Genomic DNA, 14,148 nt, shown 5'->3' with positions numbered 1-14,148 from the left:
ATAGGGGTGTGAGAAAATCTATGATATAATCTAAAGATTGACAATTTTTTTTCTATCATAATCCACCATGAGGTGAGAAATTACCGAGCAGAAATTCTTAAAAGCAAGAGATCATGAGAAGACACGGAAGGGTAGGATAACAAGATGTAAAGACCTTGGCATGGTTGATATTTTGTACGTTAATGCATTCTTTTGTACTTTTGTCATTTAGTATACTAGCCTCAACACTCTTAGAGTTTAAAGTATAAAAAAAAATGCTATAATGCCGTTATTATGGTCTACTTTTGGTCAGACCTGCGAGTATATAGTACGTGAACTGTCTACAGCATTTACATATCCTTATTGAATTTAAGTCAACAATGATTACTCCATTCAATTACTTTCATTTTCAGTCTTTATATGTATACGTATTGGCATACATTCAAGTGTGCGAAAGACAAATGCATATAGTTAATAAATAAAGGTATCCATGTATACCGGCAAAATACATCAGAGCTGTATGTTGTTAAAATCAATGTTTAATGTTCGAAACTGCATCGTCCTGGAAAGCCAATCTGATTTTTTTTTTTAATTTCCAAGAACAGTGATGATTTATGATATAATCTATAATATAGATCGTTATGACATAAATCAGACGAGTGTCCGGACAGGTCCAGTCGTGTACTTTATTGGATTTTTATATTTCATTAAATTTCTAATTGCGAAATAATATTGCCTTATTAAGTGTGTTATCTTTCCGTCATTTTTACCTGCTGGGGCTCAGACCTTTTTAGACGGAGTGATATGGCAAAAATGATGACAGACATAGACTCATGGCTGGTCATTGTGCAATCATAGGACATGATTCAATAAGTCTTGCCTTCCTATCTGTGAGGCAGATCCAGTTCGGGATATTTTTCCAAATATTTTGAGTGGCTGCATCAAACATGAGTCTAAAGGGAATGAGACTCGACATCACGTTGACTGCTATAACCCATTGAACAATCAATAATTTTAAACTCTTGCCAATCAAATTCGTAGAATGGTCATTGAAATTCAACGATGCATTTCTTGTACATTATTTTTGTCATTCAATTTCATACATTGTCTGTGTTAAGCATTTTTTTTTCCTGTATAGAGAACGCAATTTCGTTTTCCGCTCTGAAAAAGTATTAGTAAGAAACCAATTTCGTTTGTGTGGAGTAGTACATAATTTTGAAATTTGTATAGAGCATGTAATTTTGTTTTTGCGCTGTCAATTTGATTATCTATTGTTTTAATTTGCTAAGAAAGTAATTTCGTTAATGTGCATAATGTCATTTGCCAGGAGCATAACTAGACCACTAAGGCCAATTATGACCTGAACTAGTCAAGAGTTCCCCAATCCCATCCACATTTTGACTTTCTACTTGATAGGAATCTCACATTCATAAGTTGAGTGTAGTCATGATACAATATTATTCTATACGCTTGCTTTTTCACGAATTTGCATGACCAAAGATTATGAAGTTGATGGACCAATTTGAATGTCGATTAACGAATACCCGTCCCTTGCTCCTGCGTCAAATTGATTTGCGCAGTTTGCAATATTTTATCATTGATCGTAGAATTCTTGTATCATTATTTTGAGCACCAAAAGACGAATTTGAGCTCGTTTTATCGCGATTGCATTTCAAGAGAAATTGGTTGCTTGGTACAACGTTAATGATTAGAGAAAGTTTGAAATTGACGGGAAAATCGCCAATCAGAGTGCCAATCGGTGTGCTGCCATCTACGGCCATTGTATGCCATTGCTGGATGAAGTTGCATGTTTTCTATCAGAGTGACCAGTCCTGTCTGTACGTACATCAATGTACGTGTGCTGCATCAATGCTGTGTGCAACTAGCAATTGCAGAGATATAAGCGCAGCCTCGGTAGATTTACTCAAATCCGTGTTGGACTCCTCTCACTACTATATTAAACATGGAGTTTCTCCTCGGTATTCAGGGCCCCGACTATGTGCTAGTCGCATCAGATTTGAATGCAGGACAGGGTGTATTTGTTTTCAAACATGGTGAGTATGTCAACGCTGCAAAATACCAGTTATTTGACAGTTGCTGAAATGGAATCGACATCTGGATTAGGCCTAGGCCGTGGGTCTACTGTAAAGTTGAATTTAGTCACGACAACAAAGCGAGGGGTGCGCGTAATGAACTTCGAAATTTCTACATGTTTTTCTCACGTTTAAAGCCTTTTATAGAAAAGACGTACGAAGCTCTAGAATTTTGTTTGTCGTAAATTTAAATTGCAACAGTGAGGATAGTCATAGTAGTTATTTTATTTCATAGAGTCTTGTAGAGATGGGAGCAGTGGAAGTTCGTTCATGTGTGCGTGTGTGTAGTGCTCAGAAAGCCTTGGTCCCATGTGTTAAAATTCCGGTTGGGTTTGATTGTCATTTGGTTTCGCGCTATTAAATAATGTTTTTTTCTACATGACGCTAGTGTACAATTGCAATTTTGCACCTGTTCGTCAAATGCTCTCCAAACGTGCACACACTCACTCTAAATGTCCAACAGCCTCGAATATTTGCATCTGTGTGAGATTCAAATTTCAAGGCAAGGCCAGTCACCAGTAAATTACTCCAGTAATCATGGTAGAAAAGGAGAGAATTTGGAGTGAGAGTTACTGAGACACTGTGCTGAGCTGTGTGTGACTTTGACCGAAAGATCGGTCTGTATCTGGTCGTCGGGAAATGTTCCGCGGAGACTGCGTCTGGCTTCACGGATCCCCTCCTTGAATATACAGACCGAAGTCAATGATCTTGGCTCCTGTGTGGATACGCTGCCAGCAGTCGCGCACAGATCAAACGTTACGATGAACCAAATTTCAGACAGCTTTTTTACATTCAAACAAGTTTGACATGACATGACACATTATGCAGCAATATTTGGGGTAAATTTCTCACATTGTGCTATCGAAATAGGTTTCTACTCACAGTAGACATTTCTAACTACTGTACATGTAGGTTATAACGCAGAAATGTCATCCATATCGCAACATCGCCGTTCGCTAGCAGTACAAATAAGTTGCCATTTTGAATCTGTTAGCCAATCACACACGGGGTACGAGTTTTAATAAAAAAAAACGTAGAAACTACCTCGCATGCGATTGGCTAAGGGATTCATATGTTTCTGCAGTTTGAACGTGATGACGCGACGGGCTGGTTGATGTGTGCTTTACGTTGAAATTTCTACCAAAATGTTGAATTATTCATTAATCTGGTGAGTGTAGTGCATTCTTGAAATGTTGATTTTGATATCAACCTTAAATTTGCCGACCTAGGGCCGTGAATTAGACGCAATCAAGAAGGGTGAGATACCTTACCCAATTTTCCATAGAGACAGTGGTTAAGACCATCCACACAGCGATGTGTACTATCAACTTCCGTCTGTCTACGGAGGAGAGCGATAACATCAAAAAAATAAAAGACTCCTCCGGACAGACGGATCTTTCTGTCTATGTGTGACTGTGAGGGCCGAGGGAGTGAGTGAGCAACAAAATCCAAAGAAAGATCAAAGCGATATACATTTTTGTATATTTCTTTTTTTTTTTGGGGGGGGGGGTGGTATGGTGTAGAAGGGGAGTGTTCCCCTCCCCTCTTCCTTTCCACTGCAAGGCCAAGGGGCTTCAACGACTTGCACTTTAAAACTGTGCACACTGGTGCATTACTGTAGTACTGTACTTCAGTGAAGTCATCCAGAGACTCCAATCCCAAGCACCTGATCTGGAGATTCTCCCGCCTGAACCCCTAGCAAACGGGAGACTCCAGCTTGATGTGCGCGAAGCGCAAAGTCTCCTGGGTCATTATAGGGTTCTATAGATGCCCTCTCGTGCTATCTCGGGCTTATTTTCAACATATTGTACAAGTACGATGGCACTTAGTAAGTAATAATTTAATGAATCAAATCATATATTTTGGCTTAATAAAACTTCATTTCATATATCATGTGCAGATGCTATACAGTGTACATGCATGTGTATTATGAAATTGACTGGCATCTACAAAACCATACAAGCAGGAGACACAGAGCCAGGGCGGGAGAAATTAAATCTCAAGCGGGAGAACAGGAGATTTTGTGAAAATGGGTTTTCAGTGGGAGATCTCCCGTCGAAAGCAGGAGAGTTGGAGTCTCTGAGTCATCAGATTTCAGCAGATGAGTAGAGAGAGTGTGCGTGTGGCAGTGGGGGGATACATATCTTGAAAGTTTGGGCATGTGTTTGCAGGGATTTTGGAGACATTTTTTTTTCTTTAACTTTCTGTTGTTTAGGTTCAGCATGAGAATTCTTTCATCAGAGTGAGACAGTTAAAATTTAGTGAATTGTATGAGACTCACACTGCTTGTAATTGCTTGAGAGTTAGCAGCCCTTCTACTATCAAATCACATGCATCACATTGCACATACACGGCAAGTGTACAGTTGTACATATGTTAATACTTACAGTAGTATAAAGATTGCAAACCTGTTTCTTCTTACGTTTTACATGCCCCCATGCGGATAGTGTACAAGTATGTGAGGACAGACCCTGTATGTGAGAGAGTGAAAGAGAAAGCCGTGTATTGGGTAGCCATCAGCGCTATCATTTCACTGTCTATTAGTATTACAGCACATTTCCATCCCTTCCAGTCTAGCTTTACTACAGTGTACATTTACAGCTTTTTTCTAAAATTCCTCATGATAAGATTTTCACCACAATTGGCTACCGCATCCCTAAAGTGATAGGGTCTCAAACCTTTAATTCTTTCTCCTTCTCCATCCCCCTCCCCCCCCCCCCCATGGCTTGGCATTCGTGTGAATACCCAAACAGTCACCACATTCCCTCAAGAGTTTCACTCTGACTTTCACAATGTCTCCAGTAAGCTAATATTGTACAAGTGACCTGAATAGTAAAGTTTCAAACTTTTGTTTTCTTTTTCTTTACGATCAGATCAAGAAAAGATGTTTCCCTTGAGCAGCAAATTGCTCATGTTGTGTGCTGGGCAGTCGGGTGATACTGTGCAGTTTGCAGAGTACATTCAGAAGAATATCCAGCTCTACAAAATCAGAAATGGTGAGTACTGCATTCATTATATGCATCTCTGTTTTCTTAGTACTAACACTATGACAGCAAATGAATTCTTTGACCTTCTGTTTGCTCATCTCATGAGCTAACTACCAAACCTGGTACAATTCTTTGTATCGCCAATCGAATGCACAGAAAACTTCTATGCACGCTTAAAAGCCCTGTCACAAAAGGCAATTTTTGAAGGGATTCCTCTGTGCCATTGTCGCTTCCAGTTGTCTTGTGCGTGTCTGAGTTCCCATGCAAATTCAGTGCAAATTCCGTCTGCTTTTCTTTCACTGCTGTTTTTTTCTTTGCTTTAAATTCAACTAAAATTAAGATTTACGGTCGCTAGGAGTCATGGTTCACTACTACACGTACAAGGCTTCAATGTGCTGGTCACATGATGCATCTGAAAAGCTGCTCTGTGCACGGCACCTGTAGGTATTGGCAATACCAAGAATTGTACATGTGCTTATCCACATATTAAATGTGCTTACAAGCTTAATATCTATGGTCTCATGTCATGAAAAATGACCCCCCTCCCCCCCCCCCCAAAAAAAAAAAGGAAAAAAGAAAAAAGTAATGATAATAATGATAGTAAATACAAAAAGGGAAAAAAAATGTATTCTTGATAGAATACATACTACACTGTAGTACCAACTTTATTGTGGCAACAGCCAGTGGAGAAGTGCAGTTCTCATTCCCCATCAACCAATCTCACGCTCACCCACTCAGCAATCATTTTCTCATGCCTCCAAGGAAGAAAAAAAACACACCAAAAACAACAAAAACATGGTAGGTAGATCAATGTTAAACCTGGATATATCCAGAAGCCTAGTTACATGGTATATGGAACTGAGTAAGGTAAACTTTGTCCTTATTTTATTTTATTGTCCCCGCCGAATGAGTTCGAGCAGGGGAGTATGAAACGGGCTCCGTACGTGTGTGTGTCCGTCCGTCCGTCCGTCCGTGCGTCCGTGCGTCCGTGTGTCCGTCCGTGTGTGCCTCCGTGTGTGATCAAAATCTTCAGTTTGCTACTTCTCTGTCATTTATGAGCCAATTTTGATTCTGTTTGCTTTATATGATAGCACTACATGGGAGCTCTGAAACTTCTACACAGAATTTCAGTCGTGACCTTGGACCTTGACCTTTGACCTATATTGTACATTTTGCTACAAAATGCTACTCCTTCGCCATTTCTTACCCGATTTCGATTCCGTTTGCTTTATGTGATGGCACTAGGTGAGGGCTTCAAAACTTCTACACAGAATTGTGACCTTTGACTTCTTTGACCTTTGACCTTGATTTTTGACCTGTTTTGTACATTTTGCTACAAAATGCTACTCCTTCGCCATTTCTTACCCGATTTCGATTCTGTTTGCTTTATGTGATGGCACTAGGTGAGGGCTTCAAAACTTCTACACAGAATTTTGACCTTTGACTTCTTTGACCTTTGACCTACATTTTTTGTACATTTTGCTACAAAATGCTACTCCTTCGCCATTTCTTACCCGATTTTGATTCCGTTTGCTTTATGTGATGGCACTAGGTGAGCGCTTCAAAACTTCTTCACAGAATTTTGACCTTTGACTTCTTTGACCTTTGACCTTGATTTTTGACCTACAAATTTGTATGTACATTTTGCTAAAAAATGCTACTTCCGGTGGGGACATATATTACGCACCGCGTAATTGTCCCCGCCGAACGAGTTCCAGCAGGGGACTATGAAACGGGCTCCGTACGTGTGTGTGTCCGTGTGTCCGTGTGTCCGTCCGTGCGTCCGTCCGTGCGTCCGTCCGTGCGTCCGTGTGTGATCAAAATGTTCAAAATGCTACTCCTTCGCCATTTCTAACCCGATTTTGATTCTGTTTGCTTTATATGATAGCACTACATGGGAGCTTTGAAACTTCTATAAAGAATTTCAGTTGTGACCTTTGACCTTGACCTTTGACCTATATTGTACATTTTGCTTCAAAATGCTACTCCTTCGCCATTTCTAACCCGATTTTGATTCCGTTTGCTTTATATGATGGCACTAGGTGAGGGCTTCAAAACTTCTACACAGAATTTTGACCTTTGACTTCTTTGACCTTTGACCTTGATTTTTTGCCTATATTGTACATTGGCTACAAAATGCTACTCCTTCGCCATTTCTAACCCGATTTCGATTCCGTTTGCTTTATATGATGGCACTAGGTGAGGGCTTCAAAACTTATACACAGAATTTTGACCTTTGACTTCTTTGACCTTTGACCTTGATTTTTGACCTAAATTGTACATTTTGCTACAAAATGCTACTCCTTCGCCATTTGTAACCCGATTTCAATTCCGTTTGCTTTAAGTGATGGCACTTGGTGAGGGCTTCAAAACTTCTATAGACACAGAATTTTGACCTTTGACTTCTTTGACCTCTGACCTTGATTTTTGACCTGTATTGTACATTTTGCTATTAAATGCTACTCCTTCGCCATTTCTAACCCGATTTCGATTCCGTTTGCTTTATGTGATGGCACTAGGTGAGGGCTTCAAAACTTCTACACAGAATTTTGTCCTTTGACCTTTGACCTTGATTTTTTACCTATATTGTACATTGGCTACAAAATGCTACTCCTTCGCCATTTCTAACCCGATTTCGATTCCGTTTGCTTTATGTGATGGCACTAGGTGAGGGCTTCAAAACTTCTACATAGAATTTTGACCTTTGACTTCTTTGACCTTTGACCTTGATCTTTTTACCTATATTGTACATTTTGCTACTAAATGCTACTTCCGGCGGGGACATATATTACGCACCGCGTAATTTCTACTTTTCCTTGTTTCTACTTTTCCTTGTTTTTTTTATTTTTTTTAGCTACATCAGGCTACATGGCTGTATCTTTACAGCTATTTTCCTTTCTATCTAAATGAATAACCCAGAGAAGTGTGTAAAAATTCTGTCATCAACTGTAAAGTCATGTTATTCATACATTCTAGACTCATTCACCCTTGACTGCAAAGAAAAATGTTGTTTGATCTTTTGACACACTTCATTTAATAGAAACATTTTTTTTTTCCCTGTCCAAAGGATATGATCTCTCACCACATGCTGCAGCAAACTTCACAAGGAAAAATCTGGCAGACTTCCTGCGCAGTAGGGTAAGTTGTCTATTGACCGATTCTGTGACGCGCTATGTGTATTTTTGGCATGGGCAGCGCCATTACTGCGGTGTCTCAGCCGACCCCCCCTCACACTCCCCCACCCCTCTCCCTACATAAGCACACGCACGGAATGAAAAACTGATGCATAGTTGCTTTAGCCAATGGGCGTCTCGTACTGAGTGTGCGAATGCTTGCTTAGTGCGCGAACCTTTGTTACCAGTGCGTGCTAAACATTTTGCCCGTGGGGTGGGGGAGAGGAGGGGGGTAGGCTGGGACACCGCAAGATGAACTCATGGCTGCACCCAGTGCCACAAATTGTCTGCTGCCCTCAACGAACCCGAATCGGTCTATAAGCAGGATGACCAAGGACAGAGGTCTTTTGTAGATTCAAATGTGGAGATTTTCTGTAAGAAGACAGGGGAGATGCTGATCATACCCTTTGTAAAAGTATTACTGACAAAACACTATAACCTTGATACTTTTCTTAGTTGTGAGTTTGTGGCAGGCTAAGCTAAATGTTTGGACACTGAAAGGATTAAACACAAAGTTTGTTAAAAAAGAAAAGAAAGAGATAATCCTGTCTTATTAATTTGATCTGTCATTATACCGTAAAGTTTCAAATAACAATGACAACAATTTTTATAAGAACCCCCTTGTGTGAATTAAAAATGGTATTCAGTGCAGTCTTGGGTTGTTTTCATGTTTATTATTATTTTTTTTTTTATAATTAAGTTCAGAATGAGCAATGCTTGCATTAAGTTGCCATTCACCTTGATACTTCTCAATGGTTCTTCACTGGTGCTGAGAGTGTTAACATGCTTCTCTTTGTCCTGCAGACACCATACCAAGTTAACCTCCTCCTGGCCGGACACGACGAGAGCCAGGGGCCCTGCCTGTACTACATGGACTACCTGGGTTCCCTGCAGCAGGTCCCCTTTGCTGCCCACGGCTACGGCTCCTTCTTCACTCTCAGCCTTTTGGACAGGCATTACCGCAGGGGTAGGTAATAACTAGCCTTTAACCCATTGAGGATGGACTGATTTTGCTACAATACACATTTCCCATAGACACCTGCCCAAGTATACTAGGGACTAGTCCTCAATGGGTTAAAGGGATGATGTAGTATTGGTTATTATTTTGATCTATCTAATCGATCACTTTTGGGACGTATACTTTTATACGTTTTGCCGTTCTGGAAAATTGTACCAAAGATCCTATGTAGTGTGGGATCATTGATCGAACATTCCTTTCTGGAAATGTCCCAAACAAATATGCGAGTTTGACTTCAGGTCGAAGTGGTCTTTCCTGCAAAGCAGATTTTTCCGGGCTCTTCGCTGAACTTTTTCTGTTGGGAACTTCACCCATGTCACGTCCTTCATCTATGGATATTTTTGTTGTTTGGCATCATTGGCCTAGCATTGGACAGCTTCGCAGAAGAATCCCATTTATCAAATGTAAAGTTACAGATTAGAAAATAACTCTATTATCCGTGGGGTTATAAGACAGAATTTGATACGATCTATGAATACTGTAGCTAGTACTTCAGCGTTCAATGTACATACAGGTAAAAGCGTACATTTACACATTGCGTGTTCGTGACCGGAAGTTTATATCCCAAGAATTAAAGGTGAAAAAATTAGAGTGCCACATGCGTTCAGATTCAGAGAGCTACAAATATATGCGACAGGGAGAATTCACTCTTGTTATTTTTGCTTCTTTTTGCGTATACACACAGATCTGACACGGGATCAGGCTTTGGAAGTGATGAAGAAATGTCTACAAGAGGTATGATACCTTCCATAATTTGTGAATTGTGTTTGAGTTTCATTGAGGCTTTCACCATATTGTTTGTTGACTTGATTCTTTTCCTCATGTAAAATGTAGCATGGACCACAGAAGATCATAGCCTAGAATTTTTAAGTTCTAATTTTATGTTTTTGGGGGTCAGAATTAGGTAACAGAAGCTTGTAGTAAAGCCATTAATCTTAGATTTGGAGTTCACTACAAGCACATGGCATACTGCTACACAACACATAATGAAATTGGGACCATGACCATGCCTTCATGCAAAAGGATTATTCTATTGTATCTCACAATGCAACAGTGCATTTCCTATGGATGCCTTGAATAGTGCTTGCAGCATCGTACTCCTTACTTTGTTTGAGTTTCGTTATTGGATGTTCTTCTGTTACCATGTTATGCGAAATGAGTATACTCTGATCAGCCTCCCCTGGAAACTTTCCATTTATCATTTAGATACATATGTAGTTGCAAATTTGCCCATCCAAAATCAAGCAAAGTTCGTACAAGGGTACACAATACAATGAAAAGATTTAGAAATCTTATCTGATAATCAGATTTTGGAGAATGTTCTCCAAAAGAGGTTAAAGTGTGAGGTCATTTTTTTTTCTCTGTCCATCTTTAATATCCATATGTAATATTTATGTGACCACCATTATGAAAACTCATCGACAATATGACGATGCATAATCTTCGCGTGTTGGAATGCTACTGTATGTGTCGGGGCAATTTACAAATGTACCAAGTGATTTGTGGGCAAATGTTAATGATGTCAAAAGTCCATGGTGATAGAGTAAGTCAAAATGTTTTGAGAAATTCTGTCCGATGAAGTAAGGACATAGTAAAGTGAATTGATGAAATATTTGCAAAAACATCAGTTGTGATCAATATGCTATGCATTTCAATATAACTGGGACCCTTAAATTCTGCTAGCAGAAACATATTTGTTGATACATGAACCTTGACATTGAGTTTGTCTGGTTTTACATGTACATACTTGTTTTTTTGAAGGCAATTTTGTGCAACTGAATGTGAGACTAAAAGCCATAAATTTACAAGTTTTTAGAAGTAGCACATGTTTGCCAACGGTGATTTACTACGTGTTTATTTCCTCCTATGATCTCTGTCTGTAGGTCCAGAAGCGATTCATCATAAATCTGCCCACGTTCCAAGTTCAAGTGGTTGACAAGGATGGCATTCACAAGCTAGAAAACATAACACCGAAACAAGCCTAGCACTACCAGCTCTAAATTTTGCTTACATGATGTGTAAATAGCTTTTCTGTAAAAAGCAATTGTTACATGTTACTTCTGTGGGTCCCTTTAAAGGGATGGTACAGTATTGGTGGAGATGAGAATTGGGCTTCTAACATTTTGCGAGATACCAAGAAAACACTTATGATATAGTACAGAGCGTACAATGGTAAGAGGAATTTCAAAGTTTATTTGATGAAAATCGGGTTTGGAATGGCTGAAACATCCAAAAACAAAATAAAACAAAGCGATCGTGATAAAGTGTGGGTCCCACATTTTATTATAATCGCTCTTTTTTGATATCTCAGCCATTTCAAAGCCAATTTTCATCAAATAAACATTGAATTCCTCATAGAATTACATACTCTTTCATATTTCATAAGAGGTTTCCCATTATCTCACCAAAAAATGTTAGAAACCCAAAATTAGGTCTTAACCAAAACTATACGATCTTTTTAATATTCAGTGAGAATGGAGTGGACCACTTGTGGCCTGAAATGCGAATATGTAATCATTAGAAGAGGGAGAGAGAGAAAAAAACACACCAACTGACGTCGTTTAGACAGTGTAAAACAGTTTGACTGTGACCTGTCCAGCTTACACATCGACACACTCAATTATAGCAACAGCTACAATGTATAATTACTGTTATAATGGTAATGATAGAGATGACAAAAAGAACAGCACCAATACATGCGACCCTGATGAGGCAAGAACAATAAAAAGATTTAATTTGTGGCACCTGGCATATTTTTTATCTAATTAATGTGTATGACATTCCAGCTAAATAATTCTCACAGATAAATAACAAAATAAATAATCAATCAATAATGATGACTATAATATCAAATGATGTGATACTGATAGTGATAATTACACAACAGTAATACCATTTCAGTGACCTTCATGATGACAGTTACAATGGCCATTAAGGTATGGTGTAAAATTGTCATCTTTGACATCAAATTAATGGGTACATGTAGTGTGTTGGACACATTTGAGCATATTGCTTAATTCTATAATAGCGTATCGAAAGTGATCTTTTATTAGTTACTTTCATGAGGATCTTTTAATAGTTACTTTCATGACATATAATTCCCAATAAGAGAACATGGTGGAGGTGATGATGATGATGCCAGCAGTTAAGGTAAGACATTTGCGTTGTGGAAATGGCCTTCTCTCACGTCTTTAATGACAAATGCCAAGACTTGGCACGTACATACTGAGTACGTATTACGTATGTTACCACTTTTATCTCCAAGCTAGAAAATGCTTAACTGAATGCCATAAACTCTCTCCCCATCAGAAATGTACTCTTGATTTTGCTGTTGGGAGGGATGACAGAGGGATGCAGTATTCATTATTCAAATTACATGTACGAGTAGTAACATGTAGAAACTGATTCAAGAAGAATGTATGTTAAATACTTGTTAAGATTGTTTGACAAACTTAAAAATGTTCCCAAACTCCCAAGAAGATGCATCACAAAAACAAATTTTGTCATGTGGTGAAATTTGTTGACAAGTCTCATCTTTAATTATGACAGTCCGATTTTGTGCACCGTTTTATTTGCAAGATTGTTTCCCTCGATGAAGTCGTGTAGTTTGTATTAAATGGAGAAATTCCAAACTGTAACATCATGCTTTTTGTACTTTCTCTGTTGTTGTTGTTGTTGTTTACAGTGCTGTGTAAGCGTTGGATGGAAAGTAACAGTCAACTGATTTTCTCATGACCCTTTGGATTTGACCGAGTGAGCTTGACTGTAATTGCAGCTTTAGCCTGTACGACCCTCTATAGTAAACAAGATCCACATTTTGGCTACACAAGCCTTCAAAAGAAAGTTCGTACGTTTGGACTGTGAGACAAACTACAGAACAGGGATACAAAATGTATAATGAAATTCGTTAAAAGGAAGTATTAAAGCTCAGGCCTCAAAATCATTGTCTGAATTAAGACAGTACTATATGTACATGTATATCATGGAAAGACTACTGATAATACAAGCAAGTCTGGTTAAAACAAAGTTGTCGGATCAGCAGTTTTCTTTCATAATAGTTTTCTCCATTGAAATTTCATAATACAGTGTAGCTGAACAATAAGCAATAGTCTTTATTGTTTGGCTATTATGAAACTTTCAATATAATGAAAGAAAACTGTTGGTCCAAGGACTTCGTTTTAAGTGGAGTCGCCTGTACATTGTTTTTATCAGTAATCTTTCAATGATGCAATACCGCCTTATAACACGTATGTAGGTACAAGTGCTTTGAAAGAAAAATTAAACACTCGGATCACTATCCGGCGTTAGAAGTTAATTTTATTTTTTTTTTTCATTATGCATTATCCATTTGTTTAGCAATGAACATCTGTAGTATGTACTGCTCTGGGTCTGCACTGTTATCTTTGGTGTATATGTACCTTTATTGTATTCTCACTGTTTACACCTAGGTGTTGTATTCATCCTCAATTCCTGTCACTCGACAGTATTCGTGGTAAACGTATTTTGTTTAAGACCTGTAACATCCTTGAAGTGACGTGTTTGTAAAATCTGTCTTGAATAAGTTATGAACATGTATACAAATTGTGTTCTTTCTACACTAGACATGTAGTCTCTATCATGATCCATGTACAATGTACGTACACTGTATTGACTTTCCATTTTTAATTTTCTTCCCAACTGACTTTGTAATCCACTCTTATTCTGTCACTGCACCATTTTTTTTTTCTACCTCCAAATGTACATCTGTGATTTTCCTGCAATCATTTTATGCAATGATTATGATTCATTCTGTCCATATTCTCTCAATACATTGTACATGGCATTCATAAAACACCCCCCCCCCCCACCCCGAAGAAAAAGAGCCAGGGCCCTGTTTTATGAAGAGTTATATTTGATTA

At 38.6% G+C, this 14,148-nt stretch overlaps 1 protein-coding gene across 1 annotated transcript; it reads left to right on the top strand.

The window, feature by feature from the left end:
* The first annotated feature begins 1,844 nt into the window (after positions 1 to 1,844).
* LOC140233676 (proteasome subunit beta type-2-like) lies at positions 1,845 to 12,893 on the top strand. Its single transcript, XM_072313774.1, has 6 exons — positions 1,845 to 2,033; positions 4,946 to 5,068; positions 8,127 to 8,197; positions 9,037 to 9,199; positions 9,936 to 9,985; positions 11,134 to 12,893. Exons 1-6 carry the CDS (start codon positions 1,943 to 1,945, stop codon positions 11,233 to 11,235), a joined length of 600 nt encoding a protein of 199 aa, XP_072169875.1. The 5' UTR covers positions 1,845 to 1,942; the 3' UTR covers positions 11,236 to 12,893.
* Positions 12,894 to 14,148: the final 1,255 nt, after the last annotated feature.

Source organism: Diadema setosum, chromosome 10 (genome assembly GCF_964275005.1).
Source record: "Diadema setosum chromosome 10, eeDiaSeto1, whole genome shotgun sequence".
NCBI classification, from domain to species: Eukaryota; Metazoa; Echinodermata; class Echinoidea; order Diadematoida; family Diadematidae; genus Diadema; species Diadema setosum.
The sequence above is the reverse complement of the archived record's forward strand: the minus strand, read 5'-3'. Positions and strand labels throughout refer to the sequence as shown.

What these genes read in the sequence shown, in the direction of transcription:
- LOC140233676 (XM_072313774.1), top strand. Translation starts at nt 1,943, where the DNA reads ATGGAGTTTCTCCTCGGTATTCAGGGCCCCGACTATGTGCTAGTCGCA. An exon ending in TGTATTTGTTTTCAAACATG is followed by an intron (nt 2,034 to 4,945) that starts GTGAGTATGTCA and finishes CTTTACGATCAG; the next exon opens with ATCAAGAAAAGATGTTTCCC. An exon ending in CAGACTTCCTGCGCAGTAGG is followed by an intron (nt 8,198 to 9,036) that starts GTAAGTTGTCTA and finishes TTTGTCCTGCAG; the next exon opens with ACACCATACCAAGTTAACCT.